The sequence below is a fragment of the Saccopteryx leptura genome, chromosome 8 (assembly GCF_036850995.1).
Source record: "Saccopteryx leptura isolate mSacLep1 chromosome 8, mSacLep1_pri_phased_curated, whole genome shotgun sequence".
Classification (NCBI taxonomy): domain Eukaryota; kingdom Metazoa; phylum Chordata; class Mammalia; order Chiroptera; family Emballonuridae; genus Saccopteryx; species Saccopteryx leptura.
In genome coordinates, this window is record NC_089510.1 from 54,422,439 (window position 1) to 54,450,429 (window position 27,991).

Sequence of the window (27,991 nt, forward strand, 5' to 3'; positions counted from 1 at the left end):
AGGACAAATGCCTGTAAATGGCCCATTAATATAAGAAAAGGTTTAATTTAATCTTTCTCTTCCTACACCTGGCTAGCTATTCCTTACAGATGTGGGGGAAGGTCAGAGAATCCAAGTCTCCTTCCCCTCTGCATTTACAATACAATCCTATCGGCCATCTTGGTTTTATGCTAATCACAAAAGTATAAACATCATTTACAAAATCTCTCTGTAGCCTAGCCCAAATTAAATAAAATGTTCTTTAAGCTTCCTAAAATATTAATATTAATTCTGTAGCTTTTGGTACCTTACAACACAACAACCTCAATGGAGGACAGCAGATACTAATCCAGTTTGTCCTGTGTCATGGTTACTAGAGAAAGTGAGACTTACTGCTTTGTGCATCACCAAACGCCCTGAACACAAGGAATACAAGAAAGGACACCGTCTACTAAAGATACTTTATTTATCACCTTTCATATGAACAGTCAATAACAAATAATAATAACAACAAATAAAAATAACTTGCAAGGGGACCAGACATTTGACATAAATAAGGACACTATTAACATTAAAGAAAGCCTGTGCTGGATGCGGCTGCCCCCCTTCCATGGGTGTGTATGTGTTGGTGGCCACAGCTAAGCCTCTGTCACCTCTAGGCCCCGCATCGCAAGGCTGGACATCAGGATCCAGAGCACAAGCTCCCTCTCTCACCATCAGCCAGACAGAATGTCTGCAATTTCCAGGTGACTTCAAGCTCTTGCTCCTGGGGTTTTGGTCCTCACACCTGTTCCCAGGCTCTGAGTCTTGGGCAGGGGGTGAATTAGAGGACGTGCCCATTTGCTCATTGAGGAGGGGAATCTGAGTATGAAGGTGAGGCCTGCATACCTTCTCCCTTACTCATCCTGTTGGTCCGGCCTCCTGCCTCTGCTCCTCCTGCTCCTGGTCACATTCTTTCCTCCTGCTTCTCCTTCCTACTGGTATTTCAAAAACTCTAGAATGCACCCCATGATGAACATTTCTAGTCCAAGCCTTCCAATTCACAAAAAGGTCCTGTATTCTATCACCCCTGCAAAAGCTGAGAGACATGTCTTTTTTCTGTTTTCTTGGTTTGAGACTAGGTCACAAGCCCTGGCAATTCAATGTCACTGTAGGGCAGTGAAATCCCTACAGTAAGTCTCCCAGAATTCAGTTACTTATCTGTAGGCTATCAACTCAAAAGCAACATTTCCCTAGGAGTGAAAAACCTTGGAAAACTTTTCTCTAGATTGACAATGGTTCCTGTTGCCTTCAAGGAAAAGAAATACCCTAACCATTGTACTGATTGGATAAAACCAATTGTCTTATAAAAGTTAACAGCATCTAATTGTATTTAATTTCATAGCTATTTAGTTAGCAGACAAGCTATAGTCACTGCGGACATTCACAACTTCCATTCAGAGAGGCTAGGTGTCAGATGGAAGAAAAATACCAACGGCCAGATCTTCACTGCTGCTCACTTCTCCATCAGTGTCTTAGTCAAAATAAAAGCTCAGATGCTGGGCCATAGATGGTTCCAAATTTTCATCATCCTAGATAAAAAGAAAGAGGGGAAGAAAGATGAGCTTTAAGAAAAAAAGTATTCCAACAGAAACACATGAGAAGATTTAGATTAATAAATTATTAGCATTATTTTAATTAACATTATTTGAATACTGTTTTTAAATTAGAACCGGTCACTGTGCTAGATCTTTGTCCTATGAAATAGGATTTATTTTGTCCATTTCATAGTTGAGAAGACAAACCCAGGGAAGTCAAATAAGTTGCCTTGAGTTCACACAGCTGGTAACAGGAAGGGCAAGGCCTCAACCCCAGGTGTGTCTGACTCTAAATCCCATACTTAGTCTACCATTAAAGGTTCTCTTCAGGTTACACTTAAAGTAAGGGCTCCACTGCTAAGGAGGAAAGCAGGTTTTTGAACGAGTTTCGTGGTTAAAGTTGACCTTGGGTGGGGCCAATAGGTGTTCCCACCGGACATCCATTTGTGGCTCTTGCTGGCTAGCCCGTGTCTGACCCAATGTGGTGTGTGTTGGTGTGTGTTGGTGTGTGTTGTGCAAGTCATTCCTTTGTACACACATTAATCACTTAGACTTCCTTGACCAAAGGACAGTTTATGCACCACATAAACCAGGGGTCTCAAACTCGCGGCCCGCCCGCCCACCAATTTTGTGCGGCCCACAGACTAATCAAACTTCGTGGATTAGTCTGTGGGCCAGTCTGCGGGCCACACAAAATTGGTGGGCGGGCCGCATGCGGCCCGCGGGCCCGAATTTGAGACCCCTGACATAAACCATAGGATTTCCAAATAAAAGTAAGTCAAGTTTTCCCAGAATGTTCAAAGTGCGTTAAGATCCTTAAAGGCAGCGTGCTCCCCAGGGCAGCAAGCAGAGGTGAAATGTAACCACGGAGCCCCTGGAGCCTACGCCTGCCCCCTCAGCCCCCCACCACCCTCCATGGCCTTCTCCCTCTTTATCCTCTGTTTTTCTACTCTTCTGAGTATGCTTCATCCTAACCCTTCCTTCTTTCCCTTTCTCCCCTTTTCATTCCCTTTTATTAAAAAACAAAGTAATTTCTCTCCTTGCCCTCTTTTTCTTGGCTCTTCTCTGGCCCTGTCTCCACCTCCTTCACTGTCTCTCCTTTTATTCATCTCAGTCCATTGTCACTGTCCCCAGGAGAGTCGCCTCTTCCACGCTTCCTCCTTTTGCATTTCCTTTGGATCAATTTCACTGAGCAATGCCAGCTATGATTGTCCAACACAAATCTAATGAGTACGAGCTATTCTCCTTGACAGCCCTTCCATGGGAAGTAGCCATTCACCAGCCTGACTTGCCTTATCTCTCTTTAGAAAGTGATCGGGTTGCCTTGAAGTCTGGGGAGAGGAAAGGAGAGGCTGACGCGGGCTGGCTGGAAAGGATCCACAGAACCACGTTCACATCCAATAGTCCTCCTCAGACCTGACCTAAGTCCTCGGTCCTTAGCCTGGGGATTGTAACTCAACCCCACACAACCACTGGAGTCACAGCCATAGAAGCTTGCATTTTCAAAGGACCTTAAGGGAATCTAAATTAAGCTGCTGCTGCTGCCTCTATTTTTATTTCACTTTATTTTATTTTTTATAGCTGAAGAAGTAGATGGCCAAGGAATTGAGCGACGTAGCTAAAGTCACATAGACGGTTAGTGTTAGGGGCCAAGTGGTGGCTATTTACAATAACAGAGAGCTTCTTCTGCTCTTTCTCTTTTGATTCAAAAAGAAAAAGGCTGCAAGGTGGCCAGGGCTTGGTGGAGATATGATAGCCAGGTCCCTGCTCTGCCCTGGGACATTTCACTCAGAAAAACCAGACAGAAGCCCACTGTCTCACCTAATAGTCAGGGTGGGGCATGCCTCTCTGGCTGATATAGGGATTCTGCAGCTGGCTGTCCTTGGGGATGGCCATTCTGACTTTAGGGAAGATGCTCCCTTCTGCTATTTGATTGCTGAAGCCTGTCGTTTGCTGCAGTTTCAGATTTTGAAAGTCGTTCTCAATCAAGTTCTCTTCTTCAATATCCTTGTTTTTCTTTGATCTGTAATTAGTAACAGGAATTAGGACCCGGCAATGGCAGGAAGTTCCTGAAAGCAAGTGTTAATACTATTAAACATTTTTATTTTTATTGATTTGAGAGAGAGAGGAAGAGAGAGGGGCAAGGGGAGAGAAGCATCAACTAACTTGTTCCACTTGGTTGTTCCATTTACTTGTGCCCTCATTGGTTGCTTCTCTTATGTGCTCTGACCAGGGATTGAACCCACAACCTCAGCAGTCAGGGACGACACTCTATCCACTGAACAACCCAGCCAGGGCATTAATGCTCTTTTCTCTCTCTCTCTCTTTCTCCTCTTTTTTTTTTTTTTGAGAGGCTGGAACATGGAGTTGTTTCTGTATGTGCCCTGACCGGGGAACTGAACCGGCAACCTCTGTGCCCAGGATGATGCTCCAACCAGGCTATATGGCCAGGGCTTAATTTCTTTTATTTTTAGAGAGACAGAGAGAGGAAAAGAGAGAGAAGGGAAGGGGAAGGGAGCATTCATTTGTTGTTCCACTCAGTCATGCATTTCATTGGCTGCTTCCCTTGTGTGCCCTGACCAGGGATTGAACCTGCAACCTTGTTGTTTCAGTATGACGCTCTTAAATGACTAGCTAAATAGCCAGGGCACTAATATACTTTAAAAAAAATGTTTTAAAATTTGGAAATATTTTCAAATTTACATGTGAATTACCAAAAAAATAATACACAAAGTTTTTATACATCATCTCCTAGATTCCCCAATTGCTAACATTTTTGGACCACTTAAGAATAAGTTGAAGACCTAGTAACTCATTACCCCATAATATTTCATTACTTTGTTCAGTGTAGATTCCCTAGTTTAAGGACAGTCTCCTCATAAGCTTCGGGTAACCATCAAAACCAGAAGGCTACCACTGATTTGACGTTATCACTCAATTCCACCAATTCATATAAATTTTGCTAACGATGATAGTATTCTTAAATGTTCTTTTGAATTATTTACAAAAACAATAACTAAAGTCAAAGAGGAAAGATGATTTGTGATATAACTTTACATTCAAGCCAAGTCAGTGTCTATAGAAGCACCTCAGTGAATGAAACGAGTTAAAGGTATAAAGGTCTTAATACCTTTCAGTATTGGCCTCTCGAGGATAAGGATTTAGAGCTACGTGAAAGTTCTTGCAGGTAAGGGAGGCATCTACCCTAGCTGACTATGATCATGACCCTGTTCTTCCTTCTGTCCCACAGGCCACGGACCTGCTCCTGCGGTGGCCCCTAGACTGTAGGGGTGGGGACCTATAGGGTCCTCCCAGCTCCCAGGGTCACAGTCTCTCTTCCTCAGTCACACTGAGAATGTCATGAAGGAAGACCCACTCAACCTGTCTTGTCATGGCCAGCCTAGCCCACCGTCCGGTTCCTGCTCTTTGACAGCACTCCTGGCTAAGTGCTGAGGAGAGGCTTGCTTACCTTCGAAATGTGCAGGAAATAACTTTTGGTGTGTGTTCCTAGGAACCACGAATCTGAGGCTGAGCTAAGAGCAAACACAGGTCTGCAGCAGGAAGGAGGGTTTGAGAGGCAGGGCTGTGCCAGGGCCACAAGGTTCCAGAGCAGCCCCTGAGGACCCTGGAGACCCAGACAGACAGCCAGTCCTCCTAAGGAAGGAGGAGACAGCCTCGCTCCGAGGCTGCGCTGTTCTGCACCTCTCCCTGGAGAGGGAGACACATTCCCAGCTCCCAGCTTTTTGTCCTTATAATTGTCTCTGAGGAAGAGTTAGTATCAAAACAAGTTGTTTTAAAAAAGGAGGAAACAGGCCCTGGCTGGTTGGCTCAGCGGTAGAGCGTCGGCCTGGCGTGCGGGGGACCCGGGTTCGATTCCCGGCCAGGGCACATAGAAGAAGCGCCCATTTGCTTCTCCACACCCCCCCCCTCTCCTTCCTCTCTGTCTCTCTCTTCCCCTTCCGCAGCCAAGGCTCCATTGGAGCAAAGATGGCCTGGGCGCTGGGGATGGCTCCTTGGCCTCTGCCCCAGGCGCTAGAGTGGCTCTGGTCACGGCAGAGCGACACCCCGGAGGGGCAGAGCATCACCCCCTGGTGGGCAGAGCGTTGCCCCTGGTGGGCGTGCCAGGTGGATCCTGGTCGGGCACATGTGGGAGTCTGTCTGACTGTCTCTCCCCGTTTCCAGCTTCAGAAAAAAAAAAAAAAAAGGAGGAAACAAAATATTTTAGGAATCTAAAATCTGTTTATCTTCCACATTATAGTGTAAAGATACCTATTTACCTATTTTGCCAAAATATAAGATATGACCTAAATGCAATTTTTAAAAGTAGCTTGACCCCCACTTGATACATTTGACTGGAATAGATAGTAGTCTTCTCTCTCCCTGTTAATGGAAGGAACTTTAGGATATCTAAATATTTATTGAATAAATGAATGGATCCTACTGAAGAGGAGCACTTAAGTGCCCTGGCTGAGAAGTGGCCAGGCAGGAAAAACATTTGTATTTAAACCCAGAGGATTCTAGCAGCAGGGGTCGATTTTTGATCCTATGCAGCAAGGCCCTGGGCAGGGGACTGACTTAATGAAAATGACATTTGATAACATTAATGGAGTTAAATTCTATTAACAAAGAGTTTTCATAAGAAAGTGGTTGCTAGATCACATTATAGTATTAAGCTAAAATAACCTCAACAAAAAATATTATTATTTTTTTTTTTACAGAGACAGAGAGAGTCAGAGAGAGGGATAGATAGGGACAGACAGACAGGAATGGAAAGAGATGAGAAGCATCAATCATCAGTTTTTTGTTGTGACACCTTAGTTGTTCATTGATTGCTTTCTCATATGTGCCTTGACCGCGGGCCTTCAGCAGACCAAGTAACCCCTTGCTCAAGCCAGTGACCTTGGGTCCAAGCTGGTGAGCCTTGCTCAAACCAGATGAGTTGTGTTCAAGCTGGCGAACTCAGGGTCTCAAACCTGGGTCCCCCGCATCCCAGTCCGAAGCTCTATCCACTGAGCCACCGCCTGGTCAGGCTCAACAAAAATTATTTTAAAACACAAGGGATACAAAATTATGTATATAATACCCTTTAAAAAGATAGAGGAAAGCCTGGAGGAATAAATGTCACAAATGTTAGTTGCCTCAGGGTGGTGAGTTCCATGGGTGGTTTTTTATCCCGCTCCTCTACACATTCCTCTAGTTTCCAGACTTTCTTCAATAGTCATGTAGAACTTATATAATCAAAAGAAAATTAAGGTAAGAAAAAAATTCAGTGGTTTTAGAGAAGGCTCGCCTTACTTCCCTTCTCTGGCCTGGGAAAGGCTGTGTGTGTTTGGAAACCAGAGTGCAATGCGGGCAGCGCTGTGCCCCAGGGCACGGACGTTTCTGTTTCATACCTCGTGAAGATCAGTGCAATCACCATGGCAAGAATGAGGACGCCAGCAATGGTGCCCACGATAGTGAGAATCAGCTGGAATTCTAAAAGGGAAAAGAGAATACTGTAGTGGGAACAGCATCTCACAGGTCGGCCCCACTCTCTGCCTACGGCGCGCATACGTGCGTTCCCGGGGCTCCTGGCTGAGAGGACAGTCAGGCTCTCATCTCTGCCCCCTCCACGGCCAGGCTGGAAGAGTGGCTCACCTCCTTTATGTCTCCCCCCACATCTCCAAATGCCAATTGTTCCTGATTCAGAACCCAATCAGAAGAGGCAGCCTTTCCAGATAGAAGACCATAAACTGCACGGACACTATGGCGGCAGGTGCTTCCTGGGTTTGGGGGGGAAATGGGACCTCAACCAAGGACCACACTCCCTCCTGAGCTCTGCGGCCTTTGCCTGCCCACCACACCTGACCTTCCTGATAAGCTGGGGGAACTAGGTTGGAGTAAATTGTCACCCATAGAGGAGCTAGGTGATGGATTAATAGTAACAGCTTGATAGAATCGGTGCCGGAAGAGCCCGGAGGTTCGTGGCCACCCGCCCTCCTGCTCTGGGTGTGCTGTCTGTCTAGCACCACGGAACCCGTGAACAATGGCTGTGAGATGGCCGTGAGTGCAACGTACCCAGAGGATTTCAAACACATTTGAAATAAACTGTAAAATTTCTCACGAATCATTCTAATATTGATTACATGTTGAAGTGATAGTTTTGATACATTGAGTGAAATAAAATGTTATTAAAATCAATTTCACCCATTTCTCTTTGCTTCTTTAAATTTACTTAGAATTTTTACAATTGAAATTAAACATGAAGTTCATATTCTATTTCCATTAGCTAGTGGTGCTCTAGGCCCTTTTTCCCTTGGGATGTGGTCATGTGCCAGCTCCCACCTGGCTTGGTGGGGCCACAGGCCATCAAGTCTGGAAATCACCCCAACAGTCCCCTAACCTAAGCCTCTCATTTTACAGGTGGGGACACTGAAAGCCCAGAAGGAAGAAATGATTTAGCAAAGCCAGCCTTGCCACAAATCACAGTAGAAATCGAGAACATTTTTCATCACTAACTTTGGGGCTGGCTGGTGGCCAACAGTAATATTTCCTTCATCTTGGATCGCTGATCTTTAGTTCATTATGTAAAAACTTTAATGTAAAATAATTTAAAATATAAAGTTAATGTCATCCCAATTTGGTGGGTGTAGGACATGAAATGAAGCAATTGAATTTGCAATAATGTGATCTCACACTAAGAAACAGCTCTGGAACCATATTTGCATATTTAAATGTCTGGTTTCCAGTTCTGCTCTCTCATGACCACAAACATTTTTGAAAGATACTTGTCTTTTATCCTTCCTAGTAGCAGAAAATGCATATTTAAGCTAATGTAGAAAATGAATAGAATGTTAGGACACCCTTCCCTGACTGGGGACGTGTCCAGAGGTGCCAGCCTGCCTCTTGGGCTGAGCTCTGTGATTTCTGGTAGCACAGGAGCTGCTGCCTGTGACCTAAGGGCTGGATGGGGTGACATGACCCAGAAGACAATGTGCTGCCAGATTTTCTCCCTCTTTATGAAGGGAGCCAGGAGCTTTGGGGACCACACTGAATTCTGAATGTGGTTAATATTTGTTTTTTCCAGGTGCTTAACAACAAAGCAAGACCTGTGTACTCACGGTCTTCACAGTTGACTCCGCTGTAGCCAAATGCACACCTGAAAGACAATGGACAACAGGAAACCAGGGTAAAGGGATGTGGGAGCGTGTCAGAGTTCCCACCCAACCTCCATGTTTTCCCTTCCATCTTTCTTTCTCTCCTGCCTTGTTTCTCCCCCTCTTTCTCTTTTCTCCCTTACAGTCCCATTCTCCAGGTGAACACCTTCCATGGAGCTCTGGAAGGTGAAGGGGGTTACACAATCCCACACAGTCTCATTTCCCACTGACTGAATACTCCATCCTTGAGCTCCAGGACTATTAGCAATACCGGCGAAGCTGAGGCCCCGAGGCAGGGAACAGAGCGGGACCCCCTCGGGCTGTGCGGTCCTGCCTGGCGCTTATTTGCTGCCCTGTGAGCTGGGGCAGTTGTTTATATTCTCTGAGCGTCAGTTTCCTCACCTGAAAATGGGGAACTAATGCAATCATGACAGTGTTGTTGTGTGAGGGGTATTGCCTAGTGTGGGTCCTGGCACACAATGTTCAAAAGTGTCCGATGCTGCTGCTGCTCTCTATCTGCTAACTTATACCAGCATACCAACTTCCTGACCCCAAAGCCACGTTGCAAGCTCTATCCTCTTTATCCTTTCCCCCATACCTAAGCTCCAGCTATGGCAAGATTTAAAAAGGAGGATCTCCCTTACGCTTGACAGCTCCCACGCTCATCCTTCTGGTGGCCCGGCAGGCACACGCACTCAGCGCCCCCGCTGGCCTTCACTAGGCACTGCATGTTGCGGGCCGCGCTGCAGGTGTCAGGACACTGTGGATCTGGAGGTTCAAAGCACAGTGATTTCTGGGTCATTTTCAGAAACAACCTCTTCAGCTCCAGAGCGATGATATGTCACAGAATGCAATGTTTTCAGGTTAGTTTTTCTAGGTGAGACGAGGTGCTGCTCACTGACATGCCCCTGCGAAGCCTGCCTCGTAGCTCGCAGCCACGGCCACGCTCCAGGTCTGCCCGTCTAAAGCCAAAATTCACATCCCTCACAATCCGAAATGCGTGTGGACACCTGAGCAGAGAAGTCTGTATTTTGCAAATGTGAAAGGAGAGAGGGTAGAAGTTGTGAAGAACATTTAGAAGCAGGTGGGACACTTACCAAGACAGAAAGGGGTCTGCGGGTTAGGGCGTTCCAGGCCCTCTTTGCATTTGCACTGTAAACCATCACTGCAGTCGTCCTTCTCCTGTACACAGCCATAAAACTCACAGCGGTCTTGCACTGAGGGGCACAAATAATTCGAAAATATATTCATCAAGACAATATAGAGAAAGTAACTCATGAAAACCTCCCCCCACACAAAGCTGGCTCCACTGTTGTTATAATTACCGTGTGTGGGTGGGGTGTAGTGGAACAGGGAGAGAGAGAGATGAGAGGTATCAACTCAGTTGCTTCACTTAAGTTGTTCATGATTGTTTCTCATATGTGCCTTGACTGGGGGGCTCCAGTCAAGCCAGTGACCCCTTGCCCAAGCCAGTAACCTTGGGCTTCAAGCAGCAACCTTTGAGCTCAAGCCAGCGACCATGGGGTCATGTCAATGATTCCCCATTCAAGCCAGTGATCCCATGATCAAGCTGGTGATCCTGTGCTCAAGCTGATGATGAGGTTTTGAACCTGGGACCTCAATATCCCAGGTTGACACTCTATCCACTGTGCCACCACAGGTCAGGCTATAATTGCTTTAAAAAAATTTTTTTCCCATTGATTTGAGGGAGAGAAAAAGAGAGAGGGGAAAGGAGGGAGAGAGGTAAGGGAAAAGAGAGAGAGAGAGAAGCATCAACTTGTTGTTCCACTTAGTTGTTCCATTTAGTTGTGCACTCACTGATTGTTTCTCCTGTGTGCCTTGACCAGGGATTGAACCTGTGACCTTGGCCAGGATGATACTTTTATCAATTAAGCCACCGGCCAAGCCCTATAATTGCTTTTTAATAACTTTTGGGATTTAACAAATAAAAACTTGAAATTCTAAAAGCCAACTCCTCTGTCCTCTCTTTCATATCTATTTTCTTACCTTATTCAATTCAAATTAATTCAATCCAAAGCAGTGCAAGATCTCTTTTGTACCTACCTCTGCCTCGGATTCCATAAGGCACACAGCAGCTATATAACTTTTAGGTCCCATTTTTGTAGAGTTACATGTTTGAACTTGTAGAGAGTTGCTTGAAGCAATTCATAATCTAGACTTTAAGTACAAGGGGAATTCGGGGGCTCAAGAAGCTTAAGATACCATCATGGGGAGATGGGAATTGCACTGTTTTGAAAGATAGGGAAGATTTGAACAAAGGAGAGACAAAGGCATAAAAAGGCATACTCTCTCTTTCTAAGGAGAGTAACACTGAGGCATACAAAGAAGCCAAGAATTGTTATCAGGGAGTACTGGTGTTGTATTTGGATGGGGAAAGGCAGTGTAGTGAAGTGGAAGAAAACAGAAAACTCTTGGCCGTGCCATTTATGAGTTATCACTTGGGCTCTCTCTGTTCAACCACTTGATTTTTGGTGAATCCAAGTTCCCTCCATCTATAAAATGGGGCTAATAATTCTTGTTTCACATAATTGTGAGAATTCAACGAGCTAGTGTAAATGCAAACCCACTGCAGGAGTCTCAATAAGTAATTATTCTTTTGTTCATTCATAGGGAAGGCATGGTTTAAATTTCAGGCTAAGGACAATGACTTTAATCCTATAAAGCTGAAAATTCATTGGTAGATTTTTAAAAAGATTTTATTCATTTGAGAGAGAGAGAGAGAGAGAGAGAGATGAGGAAAGGAGCAGGAAGCATCAACTCCCATATGTGCCTTGACCAGGCAAGCCCAGGGTTTTGAACCAGCAACCTCAGCGTTCCAGGTCAACGCTAAATTTATCCACTGCACCACCACGGGTCAGGCCATTGGTAGATTTTGAGCAGAAGTGTAGCATGAGAAAGCAATCTTTTAAGAATGCTAGTCTAGCCTGACCTGTGGTGGCGCAGTGGATAAAGCATCGACCTGGAATGCTGAGGTCACAGGTTAAGTCCCTGAGCTTGCCTGGTCAAGGCACATACAGGAAGCAACTACTATGGGTAGATGCTTCCCACTCTCCCCCCCTCCAAAAGTCAATAAATAAAATCTAAAAAAAAAAAAAAAGAATGTCAGTCTAGAATGGATAAAGAGGCAGTACATATATTTACAATGGAATATTACTTGGCCATAAAAAGAATGAAATCTTGCCATCTGTGACATAAATGGACCTAGAGGGTATTGTGCTGAGTGAGATAACTCAGACAGAGAAATATAAATACCATATGATCTTATGTGAATACGGAATCTAAGAAGCAAAATAAACAAACAAACAAAACAGAAACAAACTCATAGATAACAAAGAACAAACTGATGGTTGCCAGATAGAAGGGGGATTGGAGGAGCAGGTGAAGAGGGAATGGGATTAAGACATACAAATTGCCAGTTATGTAAATAGTCATGGGGATGTAAAGCCCAGCCCAGGGAACATAGTGATATTGTAATGATGCTGTATGGTGTCAGATGGGGACCGGCCTTATCGGGGCCATCACTTCATAAGGTATATAAATGTCTAATCCAGGGGTCCCCAAACTACGGCCCGCGGGCCGCATGCGGCCCCCTGAGGCCATTTATCTAGCCCCCGCCGCACTTCCGGAAGGGGCACCTCTTTCATTGGTGGTCAGTGAGAGGAGCACATTGACCATGTCATTAGCCAAAAGCAGGCCCATAGTTCCCATTGAAATACTGGTCAGTTTGTTGACTTAAGTTTACTTGTTCTTTATTTTAAATATTGTATTTGTTCCCATTTTGTTTTTTTACTTTAAAATAAGATATGTGCAGTGTGCATAGGGATTTGTTCATAGTTTTTTTTTTTATAGTCCGGCCCTCTAACGGTCTGAGGGACAGTGAACTGGCCCCCTGTGTAAAAAGTTTGGGGACCCCTGGTAATCCCTATGTTGTACACCTGAAACTAATATAATATTGTGTCAACTGTGATTGAAAAGCAAATTTTAAAAGGGTATTAGTCTTGATGCAGGTTGGAAGGCATTCAGACTAAAAAAGATGAGTCTGAGACTAGATTAGGAGTGAGAACAGGAGGAGATATAACACCCATGTGGTTACTCCCTTCTAAACATCCCAGACTTATAACAAGCCTTCCTTCCTCATCTGCTGTTTAAAAATGCCTCCAATTAAAAGGTTCTACACTCTTTGGGCCAGATGAGAGAATCTGTCTTTGCAGCAGAAGGAGGAGCAGGAAAAGGCATTTTCCCCTGACAGTTCTGAGCCTCTCATTTGCCTTTGCTGGGTGGTTCATGCTTTTGCGGCTACCTCTAACTGGCATCAGTTGGTAGTTTCTTCATGTATTTAAGAGTGCATGCCCGGTCTCAGAGTGGTGAGGTGTTGAGAGGAGTCGTCAGAAGAGCAATTCTCAGAGCTGAGGCCAAATGGTTTCAAGTATACCAGGGCTTAGAGCCAAGCAATTACTACGTAGAACCAAAATGAGAGATTTGCACAGGGGACTTCGACTTGATCTTGAAGAAGGCACTGGTTATTTCCAGCCGGCAACCACTCTGAGTGGTCAGTCTCTGTGCTGATGGAGACCCTTAATTTTCTCACACTGGCCGGAAGTCTCATCTAGCCAAAAGCAGAGTGAGTGATAAGGTTTGTCTTGCCTTGCGAATAATTCCATCTTCCAGGTAGCAGAGGTTCTGACTGCATGCATTGCTACTCTGCACCAAATTGTAATCCAAAGAGAAATCGATTGGCAGGTAGAAGTGACGGGTCCCTTGGAATACAAGAGCTAAGTGATGGCCAGAGAGAGGAGCATGACTTTGACAGAGTGAATACTGAAATGTTTAGAAAGGAAAAGGAGTAATTCTGCGGCATGAGACTCTGTAAAATGAAAATAGTTTGAGAAGGTCAAAATCTCTGGAAGTGTAATTCTAATTGAGTAGAAGCCAAGTGAGAGGAGAAAGGGAGGAAGAACGGACTAGTGAAAAGAGAAGTTGGAGACATCTGTAGATTCAGCTGTCTAGTTCTTCTTGACCCCTTCTTACATATAATGGAAAAGTTTACAAAAAGTTTGGTACGTGTTTAGGTAAACTTTGAATAAAAGTACTTAATACTTACCAGTAAAGCCTGTAACCTTATCAGGGTTCTTTGATATTGCTGTTGTAATTGCCGCATTTATGGTCGTCTCATTTTCTTGTGTAGTTTCTGCAAAAAGGTTTACTACTGCTACATCAACAACCTGGTCACTGGCACGCATTTCAGATCTTGCTGGAATATATCTTTTAAAAATAAAATGAACTTATCACTTGATGAACTAAATTTAAGCATCAACAATTTGGTTTTTGAACCTCCCATACTCCCAAATCTCCAGGTTCTAATCCTGACCCACAAATATATCCACAATTGGGGTACCAATATGGATGCCAAAGGTTGCAATAAGATGACAGTTTATTGGCCCAGAGATCTCTATTCAACATGTGTTCAATGAATATCTATGGCTAAAACAATGTCCTACTGGAGGATACTTAGAAAAAAAAATGTGGACAATCATTTTTAGGATCTAGGAACTTGGAACTAACCAGAAGTAGAACAAGTAACATCTGAAATAGTAACTTATCACTTTCTGTAGAAGAGGGGACATAGATGGGAACAAACATGCTGAAATTGTCCATGTGCCAGGCTGTGTGCCGGGGATCTTTCCAATGCTACCTCACGTGTTCCTCCCAAGGTTCTAGGAAAGTCGATCAGATTATCCCAGGTGTATAGATGAAGTAACTCAACTTCAGAGAGGTTAAAACAACTGCCCATTTGTGTAGCGAGGAAGCGCCACAGCCAGGATTCAAGTACAGATTTGGCTGAAGTCATCACAGCTCTCTGTTCCTGTGTTTCCAGTCATGCTCAGAGCATGGACTCCCTGTTGTCCGCTAAGCCAAACCATGTGCTCCGTCGGCTACCGCTATGAACCTCCGGTCTCTCTGTCTGCTGCCTGCCCCTTGCCACGCAGCACTGTGCCTCCCAGTAGTCTGCCTGCTGGGCACCCGGCTGCCAACCACACTTGCCCCTCATTCACCATCAAGCTCCAAACTCACCACCTTCAGGAGTCCTCTGAATTTATATGTATGAATATACACTATATCTTATTCCACAAAAATTGACAAAGCTTATAAAAATAGATGTAATAGTAAAACCATAAAACAAAATACGTTAGGGCTGCTTTTCCCGCACACTTCACTGATCTCAGAGCACTCCTTCCTCAGGCTGCAGCGCTCGTGTGTTAAAGCACCTCAGAGAAGGCTGAGATAAAATTTAATGTCTTGAGAATCCTTTGCCCCATTGGGTCCCTAAATTGCACTTGACACTGGTCATTGCGTGTTGACATAATAAATGCTTGTTTTTACTGCAGGAAGTGCTCACCACTGGCCCCTCAGTAGCCAGGTGTGAGATTTGGGCATTATCACCCTCACGCCCCTCATATGAGGGAAGAAAGTACCATGAGCCTCTCATTCTCTTCCTGGCCCCCTGAGAATGCACATTCTGGGGATCAACCAGGTGTGGCTTGTAGCCAAGGGATCAAACCAAACAAACAGATCCAGGTGATGCACTGGACCATGTGTGCAAATTGCGGGACAGCCAATCATAGATAGCATCGTGCTGTCCTTAGGCTACACTCTGCCCAGGACACCAAGGTCAGTGTGATGTCAGATTGGCTACCTCTTCTTGACTTGTGACTTCCCACTGGAGGGCCTCAGTGCTGCACAGGGAACTGAAGAGAAGACGAGAAGTTAAATGCATACCTACCTCCAAAGTACCCCATCAGTCCATAGCAAACTTACTTGACTTTATGAATTACAGTCTGTCCATAAGTTGTACTATTCACAAATGCATCTTTAAACTGTGGAAGAGAAGAACATATTTAATAGCAACTATGAAGAGGGGGAAGTGGTACTGTATCTAGGTTTTAATATAAATACATTTCTAAACCCCTGTATATAAATATACATGGTTCATCACGGCAAACTATATATTCTTGACATGCTCTCTAACATCGTCCAGTAACTTTTGCTGTGAAATAGTAAGAATTTAATGTAAGGGTTATCCAAGAAAAGGATGAAAACCTAAAATAGCCAAATCAAGGATCATACTCTTAAAAATTAAGTTACTAACTTATTAACTTTGTCTTTTTAAAGTCACAGTAAAGTTTTGCCTATTTGTCTGACTTATCTATATGCCTGCTTACTGCATGCATTGATCTATCTAAGGAACACTTCTTTAACTGCCCACAAGGCAATTATACCATGGGACTTAGAAATGACAAAGATGGGCTGACCCAGCCCTGTAATCATATAGGGGACCACACCATGAGGTTAAGACAGGTCAGTGCCATAGAATGCTATGATCTACCATGGAAGTTCAAGGAAACTTTCTTCCACAAATTGCATAATTTAACTTCTTTGAACCTCACTTTTCTCATTGGAAAACTTGGGACAGCAGTAACTCCTACCATGTAGGGCTATAATGTGTATAAAATATGATGGAATATATGATACATGGCTTTGTGAGCTTGTAGGTGGATCTTATCCTACAATTGAGTTGTGGGCTTGAGTTGTGTTCTAAGAACAGAGACAACCCCAGATACTTATAGAGAAGTGGCTAGAGATCAAACTGAGACCGATGGCAGGGATGAGGTGGAGGTGGGCTTAAGGTGGGCTTAGGGTCTCAGTTAGAATATAAGCTCTTTTTTTTTTTTTTTTTTTTTTTCTGAAGCTAGAAACAGGGAGAGACAGTCAGACAGACTCCCGCATGCGCCTGACTGGGATCCACCTGGCACGCCCACCATGGGGCGACGCTCTGCCCACCAGGGGGCGATGCTCTGCCCATCCTGGGCGTTGCCATGTTGCGACCCTCCTGGGTGTCGCCATGTTGTGACCAGAGCCACTCTAGCACCTGGGGCAGAGGCCACAGAGCCATCCCCAGCGCCCGGGCCATCTTTGCTCCAATGGAGCCTTGGCTGCGGGAGGGGAAGAGAGAGACAGAGAGGAAGGCGCGGCGGAGGGGTGGAGAAGCAAATGGGCGCTTCTCCTATGTGCCCTGGCCGGGAATCGAACCTGGGTCCTCTGCACGCTAGGCCGACGCTCTACTGCTGAGCCAACCGGCCAGGGCAAGCTCTTTTTTTTTTTAAAGACTATTTTTTTTCAGAAGGGGGAAAGAGGGAGAGAGGGAGAGAGAGAGAGAGAGAGAGAGAGAGAAGGGGGAGAAGCAGGAAGCATCAACTCTCATTATGTGCCTTGCCCAGGCAAGCCCAGGGTTTCAAACCAGCGACCTCAGTGTTCCAGGTTGATGCTTTATCCCACTGTGCCACCACAGGTCAGGCGAACATAAGCTCTTTGATGCCAAGTATGAGATTTGCTTTCTCTTTCTTATGACACAGCCTCCTCCAACCGCACCCCACAGCACTCAGCATAGGGCAATCCCTAGGAAAAGTTCAACACCGCCTCACTGATGACTGAATGAATGAATTGTGAAGGACGTGACTGCCTGGCCTCCACTGCACAACACAGCCAGCAAGCGAGGAGAAGGCAGATCTGTGGTCTGAAGATCTGGGTTCAACTCCCAACCTCCTCCCTCATTAGCTGGGTGACCTTTAGTCAGTTTCTTAACCTTCATGATCCTTGACTGTCCCATACACAAAATAGGCACCATAGTGTTATCTCCCTCACAGGGGCTATTCTGAGAATTAGAAATATTACACACAAAATGCCCAGCACAGCATGCAGCAAGGTAACTCCAAATCAGGGACTATCCATTTGGAACCAGCTGGGTAGAAAACAGATCCCGGAGACTTCTCAAGGTCTGAGCTGGGACTTCCCCAGCTACAAAGTCTACTAAGAGGACCCTGTAGAAAGCAAATTGTCTCTATTTTCCTAGTTCTAGGAGTTGTAGGTACATTCCTTTTGGATTAACAGCCTCTTGGCAATTATAAGAATGCTCTATCCTATCCCTGGTCCCCTGGGACCATTAGTACCTGATTGAGAGTAAGTCTCTAAACTGGTCTCTGGAGACCAGGGCATAGGCTTGAAGCTGGAGGGGCCTTTTGCACACTCATACTGAAAGCAAGTTTGGGAGATGTAGTGGCCACAGTGGCCAGTGCTCAGTAAAGCCACACGAGAGAATCAAGGGGCTCCCGAGAAGTGGGAACACATTGATGTTGCCTTCTTCAATGTACTGAGTCTCATCCAAGCAGGCACAGAGGAATGTAGATCCAGGATAAGAGGCAACGTCACGGGCCATTGCACACAGGTGTTATGACAAAGGGGCCGGCCAGCCGGGGCTTCGGCAGCTGGGCTCTCATCCCAGCAGCGCCAGCCCTCGCTGTTCTGTCGTGAACGCTAGTTCTCTCTGAACAATCTGTAAAACCGTGTAGATACTCAGTTTTTACATTGTACTAATTGATAAAATTCAAAGACAGTCTCATAGAATAAGACCTTAATTTTTGAAGTCTCACTAAGCTTTGAGGAACAGGGGCTGGATGCCCCCTGCGAGCCTGTCTGGGTCTGACAGCTGTGGCCCTAGAACGGAGATCTCACGGTGACACAGTCACTCACTATCATCAAAATGACATGAAGCTACTGTGCATTTTGCCATTTTTGACAATGGGGAGAAAAGGGACTAAATGGTCATTCAGATGGAGTTCCTCTTCTAGACATTAAAGAAGTCATATTAGTACAGAAATGTGTCCAAGTTGGAATGTAAAAAGAAAAAATAAATCTTTAAAACTTTTTCTTTTCAATTCTATGGAAATAATTCATTTTAAAACATCATTGTATTTCCCTGTCCATTTAAATATATTCTAACAGCTTATGTAATGACAAGCATAGCATGGCTGAAGCCAGCTTCGAATGGCCCTCTGCCCAGCCAGGCGTTGCTCAGAGCCGGGGCAGGATCACGGGGAGGCCCAGGAGTCCAGTGGTACCCAGGGGGCTCAGGACAGCTGCCAACCAGTATGGGCGCATTTCACTCTCTGAACAACTGGAAAAGCTGTACCAGTGTGAACCACCTGAGTATCAGCCCTGTGCTCTGCAACTCAGTGTTAGAACAAAGAACACTTACACAGGAAGAAGATTGGGAAATACTTACAAATTTTATCATGTCCATATATAATACTTCATAGGCTTTAGACATTTTATCTTCCAAGGCAGATGCTTCTGAGACTTTTATTTGAATTGTTCCAGGGAATACCTTTCCTGAAATTCAAGCAGAACCTTTCTGTAATATTTAATGTAGACAGGGTCATTTTCATTTTGTTTAAAACACACTTTTAAAAGAATTCTAAACATTGTATAATACTACAAGGAGCCTGGAACTATGATAAACGATACCCCCAAATCCACCAACCTAACAGCCCTTTTCATCCTGGTACCGGTGCCCCTCCACCCCCACACAGACTTTCCAAAAGGCTTTTACGCAAGACCTACATTAGGACCCGTTTTCGCGAGCCAAAGGAAACCCTAAGAAGACTTTTGCTTTTATGAGAAAGGATGAAAATCGAAAATCGCGTTCAGCGTTTGTTTCGCAGCAAGCCTCTGTGCAGGCAGCGCGCACCCTGAGCAGGGGGAGCGGCCCCCAGCGCCTTCCCTGGAAACGGCACTCGCATCCCAGCAGCAAGCCTCTGTGCAGGCACCGCGCACCCTGAGCAGGGGGAGCGGCCCCCAGCGCCTTCCCTGGAAACGGCACTCGCATCCCAGCAGCAAGCCTCTGTGCAGGCAGCGCGCACCCTGAGCAGGGGCAGCGGCCCCCAGCTCCTTCCCTGGAAACGGCACTCGCATCCCAGCAGCAAGCCACCCTGTCTCTGAGCTGTGTCTGTCAGCACCTGCGCTCCACCTCAATTTATTTTGTGCATCGTTAGCATGATGCGTCCTAAGGTGATTGCTTCTTCATCTTATGCCACTCCGGTTTACAGAAGGTTTCACAGAAATACTCTACTTTGAGATAGCGGGGGAAGCCTGTATTTCTCCCAGCTCCTTTACCCCTATGCATGTTCATAGCATTATAGCTCTAAGTTTATATCATGAAGGTTCCTTCCTTATTATTGTTATTATTTGTGTGTGTATGTGTATGACAGAGACAGAGAGACACAGAGAGGGACAGATAGGGACAGACAGAGAGACGGGAAGGAGAGAGAGGAGAAGCATCAATTCTTCGTTGAGGCTCCTTAGTTTCCTTAGTTGTTTATTATTGCTTTCTTATATGTGCCTTGTGAGTGACCCCTTGCTTAAGCCAGCTACCTTAGGCTCAAGCTGGTGACCATGGGGTTATGTGTATGATCTCATGCTCAAGCCAGTGACTCCGTGCTCAAGCCAGATGAGCCTGCACTCAAGCTGGCAACCTCAGGGTTTCGAACCTGGGTCCTCTGCATCCCAGTCTGATGCTCTAGCCACTGTGTCACTGCCTGGTCAGGCTCCTTATTCATTATTAAATAACTAACATTTTCCCAAATCATTACCTAGTCTTTATAACTATTATTTTTAAAAATTTCATAATATTCTATGAAATACAAGTTCCCTTCATTGATGTTAGCTTTTTTTATTTTTAGCACTTTTAATTATTTAAAAGAGGAAGGAAATGTTATAATAAACATCTTAATGCCCAAGCCTTTCTATGGGGTCATTTACTTAAAGAGGATCCCCGGAAATGAGATTATTAGTGCTGAAAATAAGAACATCTTTTTGGCTTCTGAAATATCTCTAACCTCTGCAGCCAACACTACGTATTTGTTTTCTACACACGTGATCTGCTCTGGCAAGAGGGGACAGTTCTCATTCACGAAACAGAAATTTATTACACAGGAAACAGACTTGGGCCTTTGCAGCACCCAGCTGATTTAACCAAGAAAGTGTTACATCAAGTTCATGGCAATTTGTTCCTGAAGTCCATTTCTTTTTTTTTTTTTTTTTTAATTTTTTTTAAAATTTTTTTATTTATTCATTTTAGAGAGGAGAGGGAGGGAGAGAGAGAGAGAGAGAGAGAGAGAGAGAGAGGAGAGACAGAGAGAGAGAAGGGGGGATGAGCTGGAAGCATCAACTCCCATATGTGCCTTGACCAGGCAAGCCCAGGGTTTCGAACCGGCAACCTCAGCATTTCCAGGTCGACGCTTTATCCACTGTGCCACCACAGGTCAGGCCTCTGAAGTCCATTTCTAGACCTGAGAAGCTCTTACGTCTCTAAAAATTGGGTCTGCTGTTATGGGACAAACAAATCCTATGGCCGAGAACTGAGCAAAGTCAGAAGACTAGGCTCCCAGGCTCCTCCGACCATGTGGTCTTAGGCACCTCCCCTTACTCTGCCTCCGTGGTCCCCTGCCACAGCACTATTCGGTGCAGTCTGCACTTTTTCAGGGCCTTCGCCACCTGTCTTTCTCATTCTCATTTTGGCCCCATGGCACTATGCCCTCGAACAGGTGAAGTGACAGGGCACATCTGCTTGCAGACCTCCAAGACTAATTCACAAGTTCGTTTCCTCTCACACTTCGTGCCTCTGAGACAAAGGCAGGAGCCATTTTTTCTACTTTGCTGGCCTTTGTTACTTCCAAATTTTCCTCTATCTCTAGTATTCCAGAAGCTCTTTTTGCCATGATTTAAAATTTTTTATTCCACTTTAGGTATGAGATGCAGCTTGGCACAGTTCATCCTTTGTAACTCACCTTTATTGCATTTGGAAGACTGGTAATAATATCCATTCATACACAGGCAATAATGTGACTGATTCAGATTAACACAGGAAGAGTCACCACCACAGGAACTGGTTTGGCAAGAATCTGCGATGAAATAGAAGAAAATGAAAAAAAAATCCACAGAACAACCAATAACACCCGAAAACATACTTTTAAATATTCATGCCTCCCTCTTGGGTACTTTCTGTTGCCTTGGTTGTGTTATTCCAGGGCACACCCCTTAGAAGAACTAGAAACAAATACATAATTTCTTATGGATCTAGGGAGCTTGTTGCTGAAATTCTGGACCAACTACTTGTCAACAGTCAAGGTCAGAGGTTGGTGGGGAAGGGGCTCTGAGCAGTCTCCCAATGCCGAGATGTTGGGGCTCTGGACTCAAGGACCCTCCAAACCTCAATGTCTGATCCTCGAACACTAGATAGGTTTCCCCAAAACTATTTTATAAGAAAGCAGCGTGCATATATATATGTAAAATATATATATATTTTACAGGGACAGAGAGAGTCAGAGAGAGGGATAGATAGGAACAGACAGACAGGAACAGAGAGAGATGAGAAGCATCAATCATTAGTTTTTCGTGGCGACACCTTAGTCGTTTATTGATTGCTTTCTCATATGTGTCTTGACCGGGGGGCCTTCAGCAGACCAAGTAACCCCTTGCTCCAGCCAGCGACCTTGGGTCCAAGCTGGTGAGCTTTTGCTCAAGCCAGATGAGCCCGCACTTAAGCTGGCGACCTCGGGGTCTCGAACCTGGGTCCTCAGCATCCCAGTCCGACACTCTATCCACTGCTCTACCACCTGGTCAGGCCGAAAGCATCATATTTTTTAGGAAGGTGTAAATAGCTGTCTTATAGGGAAGAACAGGCAAGAAGCTCTAAAAGGAGACAAGATGTTATATTCTGGTTAGCACACATGGTGTACAGATTCATAATGAAGGGGAAGGGATGCTAAGGGGAGAACGTGGAGTAAGTAGGTGAAAATTCTAAGAGAAGCTGATGAAATGACACTCTACTCTGATTTTCTGAGTAGATGACTTGAATAAATGGTGAGGATAATATTAGAATCAATCCCACACTGCTGGCTGGGACTCCCTGACCAGGCCGGAGGCAGTGTCTTTTCTATCTCTGGTAATCAGATGGGATCCAAGGAAGAAAGTTAGGTCCATGGCCAAGTGGTGGTCCTGGCAGGCCATTTTCTTCATCTATTGCAAGTGAAATGATTCTGAGCTTTGATATCTGAATAAATCGTCTGACAACCTTTAGAGCCGTCCGAATGCTTCTGAACCCATAGTAGAAATAGACTTTAAAAAACTACATATAAGACACAATATGTATAACATGCTCTTCTTTGTTGATTAAAAAAAAGTGGGAATACACAGACACACACAAATATATATGTTTATACTTGTATAGAACACCTATGGAGGGAGACATAAGAAACTGACCATCGAACTGGCCTCGGGAAGGAACCTGGTAGTCTCAGTCCTAGGGAGTTAGTGTGGGAGGGAGATTTAGGTTTCCCTGTTTCAGCTTCTTATTCCATAACGAAGGCACTTAATTTACTTTCATTAAAAAATATAAACTAAAATAGTGCTGATGAGAATGTAGAGCAACACTGCTGGTGTGAATGCAAAATGGTGCAGCCACTTTGGAAAAACACTTTGGGGATTTCTTAAAAACTAAACGTATTTTTACCATATGGTTCAGCATGTGAACTCCTTGGTATTTACCCATAGGAGTTGAAACTTACGTCCACTCAGAAAACTACATGTGAATACTTGTAACAGCTTTATTCATAATGCCAAAACTTGGAAGCAACTAAGATGCCCGTCAGTGGGTGAATGGATAAACAAACTGTGGTATGTCCAGATCGTGGAATATTACTCAGTGTTAAAAAGAAATGAGCTATTTAGCACTGAATAATCATCAAGCCATGAAAAGATATGAAGAAACTTAAGTGCATATTACTAAGTGTAAGAAGCCCATTTGAAAAGGCCACATACTGTGTGATTTTAACTATATGACATTCTGGAAAAGGCAAAACTATGGGACAGTTTAAAGATCAGTGGTCGCCAGTGGTTGGGGGGAGAGAAGGATGAACGGCGGAGCACAGACTTCTTAGGACAGTGAAAATACTCCATGTGGTACTATAATGACGGGACACGCAATTTTCAAAACTCATAGAATGTACAAACACCCCCAGTGAACTCTAACGTAGACTGTGGACTTTGGGCGATTCTGAGGTGTCAATGTGGGCTCCTCAGTTGTAACACATGGACCATCTGATTGGGATGTTGATTGTAAGGGAGGTTATGCATATGTAACACTGGACGTACATGAAAAATCTCTACCTTCCTCTCAATTTTGCTGTGAATCTAAAACTGCTCTAAAAAAATAAAGTCTATTTTAAAAACTTCTTTTAGAGAGTTTTTTAAAATGTTGCATAGGACAAAAGGAGGCATAGGGGCAGTATCTCATAAACGACAGTCAGGGTCACCCCTCTAACAAGGTGTGAACCAATATTCTAGTCAAGTAAATGGCTTTTCTTTTGAAAGCCTCAGAAACATTGCAAGGCTGGTTTGAAACCTAGGTAAGAAACTGAGTGCAGCTCCACTTTGGACCCACCAGACAAATAACTCCTGGAATGCTTTCTCTCTGGCAATAAAGGCCAGCCTTGACTTGTTCTATGGGCCAGGAATAAAGTTGCTGGGTGGTACAGCTGGAAGGTTTTGGTGCCAATTTTGTTCAGTCACACCTTAATAGAGATAAGTAAGCTGAAGCTCAGAGAGAAGTGGTTTGCCCGTTCCCCGCAGGTAGTGATAGGGCCAGCACACAGGGAATGTCTGGGGAAGCAGACGTGGCTTAGAAAAGCTCCCTTCCCTGACCCCAGGAGAGCTGATGGTGTAGCTGTGCCGCACTTGACCTAGCCCTTCAGAGTAGTCCTCCAAACATAAAAGACTGAGAACCAGGTCTTAGATACTAGCTCTGGATCCATTTACTTTATCATCCATTTTTTTGGATCTATCAAAGAACACTGGGAAAGCCAAAAGATGTATATGTAGGGAGACGCACCTTGCTCATTGACTTTGGGTGTGTTACTGCCCTCACTGGGCCTCTGTTTCCCTATCTAATAAATAAACAGGTTTGATTTAGACCTTTCAAGCCAAAGTTTGAGGGTTCTTTTAGACCAGGTGTTGACAAACTATGACTCATGAGCCAAATCTGGGAAATCTCCTGTTTTTATAAATAAAGTTTTATTGGTACACAGCCAGCCTCATTCATTTATATATTGACTATAACTGCTTTTAATTTTTTTTTCTTTTGTTTATTCATTTTAGAGAGGAGAGAGAGAGAGAGAGGAGAGAGAGACAGGGGGGAGGAGCTGGAAGCATCAACTCCCATATGTGCCTGACCAGGCAAGCCCAGGGTTTTGAACCGGCGACTTCAGCATTTCCAGGTGGACGCTTTATCCACTGCGCCACCACAGGTCAGGCCGACTATAACTGCTTTTATGTCAAAATGGCAGAGTGGAGTCGTTGCAAGAAAGACCCTGTTGTGGCCCACAAAATCTAAAATATTTACTTGTTTACCTTTATTGATCAAGTTTACCACCCCTATTCTAGACGAAGCTTTGGAAAATGAGTCAAGTGGTTTCTCTTTCAATAACTTTGGCCTAAGGTTGACTCTTAGACAGTATTCTCAGAACATCTGTCCTTTGAACAATGGCACTGGGCATGTCTAGGACTGTTTGAGCACTGCTGTTGTTTGGCTTTTTACCCTTCAGGCTCAAATTCCATAAATTGGCTCAAACTCCCAATTATGATCAGCCACCATCATAACTTGTTCTATTTTTCAATAACATCTGATATGGAGTCAGGGTAGAACTGTTGTGACCCCTTCTTTAGGTAAAGGAACTAGACCAGTGGGGCCGAAGAGCTGGTGCTTCTTAGGACCTGGCCTTCACAGAGCAGCTGAAACTATTTCCAAAACTCTCAGCCAGAGGGCAGCTGGAGAAATAGCTTTCATAAAGTCCAAGTTCATAAAAATATTCTATATTTGGCAAATAGCTTGAGGAAGAATGGATAGTAAGAAAACGAGAACAGCCTGACCAGGCAGTGGCACAGTGGATAGAGCATCGAACTGGGATGTGGAGGACCCAGGTTCGAGACCCCGAGGTCGCCAGCTTGAGCACAGGCTCATCTGGTTTGGGCAAAAGTTCACCAGCTTGGACCCAAGGTCGCTGGCTATAGCAAGGGGTTACTCGGTCTGCTGAAGGCCCCCCGGTCAAGGCACATATGAGAAAGCAATCAATGAACAACTAAGGTGTCACAACGAAAAACTAATGATTGATGCTTCTCATTTCTCTCCATTCCTGTCTGTCAGTCCCTATCTATCCCTCGCTCTGAGTCTGTCTCTGTCTCTGTAAAAAAAAGAAAAAGAAAAAGAAAACAAGAACAGAAAGAAACTATGGGTAAGATTTTATAGTCTCTGCCACCACTATTAATTAGCCTTTGTGACTCAGATTTTTTAATTCCAAGGACTCATATCCAAAGAAACCTTGAGTCTATTTATAACCATGTCCCTGTCCCAACAGAACATACTTGGCCCTGGCCAGTTGGCTCAGCGGTAGAGCGTCGGCCTGGCGTGCGGGGGACCTGGGTTCGATTCCCAGCCAGGGCACATAGGAGAGGCGCCCATTTGCTTCTCCAACCCCCCCTCCTTCCTCTCTGTCTCTCTCTTCCCCTCCCGCAGCCAAGGCTCCATTGGAGCAAAGATGGCCCGGGCGCTGGGGTGGCTCCTTGGCCTCTGCCCCAGGCGCTAGAGTGGCTCTGGTTGCAGCAGAGCGACGCCCTGGAGGGGCAGAGCATCGCCCCCTGGTGGGCGTGCCGGGTGGATCCCGGTCCGGCGCATGCGGGAGTCTGTCTGACTGTCTCTCCCCGTTTCCAGCTTCAGAAAAAAAAAAAAAAACATACTTGCCTGCCACCCTCCATAATGCTGACTCCTCAGTGAGGCGTCCTTGAGGGAGTCGCTCTTACCTGTGGTATCAGGGGTTGAGTTACTGGTATTTGGTGAAGTGACATTGCTGGAAGTCACTGAAGGAACAGCTGCTGGGGTTGTAGGTGCAATCGTTGCGGCGGGGGTAGTTTTAGCAGCTGCTGGGGTTGTAGGTGCAATCGTTGCGGCGGGGGTAGTTTTAGCAGCTGCTGGGGTTGTAGGTGCAATCGTTGCGGCGGGGGTAGTTTTAGCAGCTGCTGGGGTTGTAGGTGCAATCGTTGCGGCGGGGGTAGTTTTAGCAGCTGCTGGGGTTGTAGGTGCAATCGTTGCGGCGGGGGTAGTTTTAACAGCTGCTGGGGTTGTAGGTGCAATCGTTGTGGCGGGGGTAGTTTTAACAGCTGCTGAGCTTGTAGGTGCAATCGTGTTGGGGGTTATTGTAGAACTGATGGGAATTAGAGGAGGAGCTTGGCTGATTGCTAGAACAGAGATACTAAGTTTCAAAAGAGAGAATATTGAATATATAATGGCAGTTGCTATTATTCAATACTGTAGTTCACCCTTAAACAATGCAGGTTTGAACTGTGTGAGTTCACTTAGATTTTAAAAATAAAACTTGTGTTGTTCAAGGGTCTGCTGTAAATACTACCCAATTATTTCTTTTCTGAAAAATAAATGCAGCAGGTCCTCAATTAATGTTGTTTCATTCAACATCCTTTTGCTATAACATTGATGAGATGACCTAAAAACTTAACTCTTGTTTGTATCAATTAGCCTATGGTAAAATTGGTTTCATTATACATCATTTTGCTTTAAGGCACAGAACCTTTTGACAGTGTTAGATGAGGACTTTCTGTATAGTTGACTACATTAAAAACAAAAAATAGCCTGACCAGGCAGTGGCACAGTGGATAGAGCATTGGACTGGGATGTAGAGGACCTGGGTTCGAGACCCCGAGGTCATCAGCTTGAGCGCGGGCTCATCTGGCTTGAGCAAAAAGCTCACCAGCTTGGACCCAAGGTTACTGGCTCGAGCAAGGGGTTACTCGGTCTGCTGAAGGCCCGCGGTCAAGGCACATATGAGAAAGCAATCAATGAACAACTAAGGTGTTGCAACAAAAAACTGATGATTGATGCTTCCCATCTCTCTCCGTTCCTGTCTGTTCCTATCTATCCCTCTCTCTGACTCTCTCTCTCCCTGTAAAAAAAAAAAAAAAAAAAAACACACACAAAAAAAACATGACTACTTCCAAAAACACACACAAAAAAACCCCAAATTAAATAAAACTAAAAATTAAACAAACAAAACTTTGAAAATGTTATTAAAAATATGACAAAGAATGAATACATATTGATTATCAAGAAGTAGTATCATTCATGGTTGTGGTTGCAGGGCAGCCAATCTTGGTTTCATGTCACCAGGTGGCGCTGTTACAAGCTATAAACGGACTGCTTTGTATTTTTACAGTTTAAGACAATTACCGCAATTTTCCATTACATGACATTTTAGCCGTAGATAGGTATAAGGAAGGGAAAGAAGAAGGTGTTTTTAAAGAATGAAGTTAAAAAAAAAATCT

General features: G+C 44.7%; 1 protein-coding gene across 1 annotated transcript; it reads right to left on the reverse strand.

Annotated features, from left to right (window-relative positions):
- Positions 1-424: 424 nt before the first annotated feature.
- On the reverse strand, positions 425-27,919 carry MUC13 (mucin 13, cell surface associated). The gene is made up of 12 exons (XM_066346918.1): positions 27,897-27,919; positions 26,459-26,859; positions 21,394-21,507; positions 18,831-18,937; positions 15,530-15,588; positions 13,815-13,975; positions 9,790-9,909; positions 9,337-9,460; positions 8,657-8,694; positions 6,950-7,031; positions 3,378-3,579; positions 425-1,550 (listed from the first exon to the last, which is right to left on the reverse strand). The coding sequence occupies exons 1-11, from the start codon at positions 27,917-27,919 to the stop codon at positions 3,378-3,380; spliced, it is 1,431 nt and encodes a 476-aa protein (XP_066203015.1). The 3' UTR covers positions 425-1,550.
- Between the last annotated feature and the right edge of the window lie 72 nt (positions 27,920-27,991).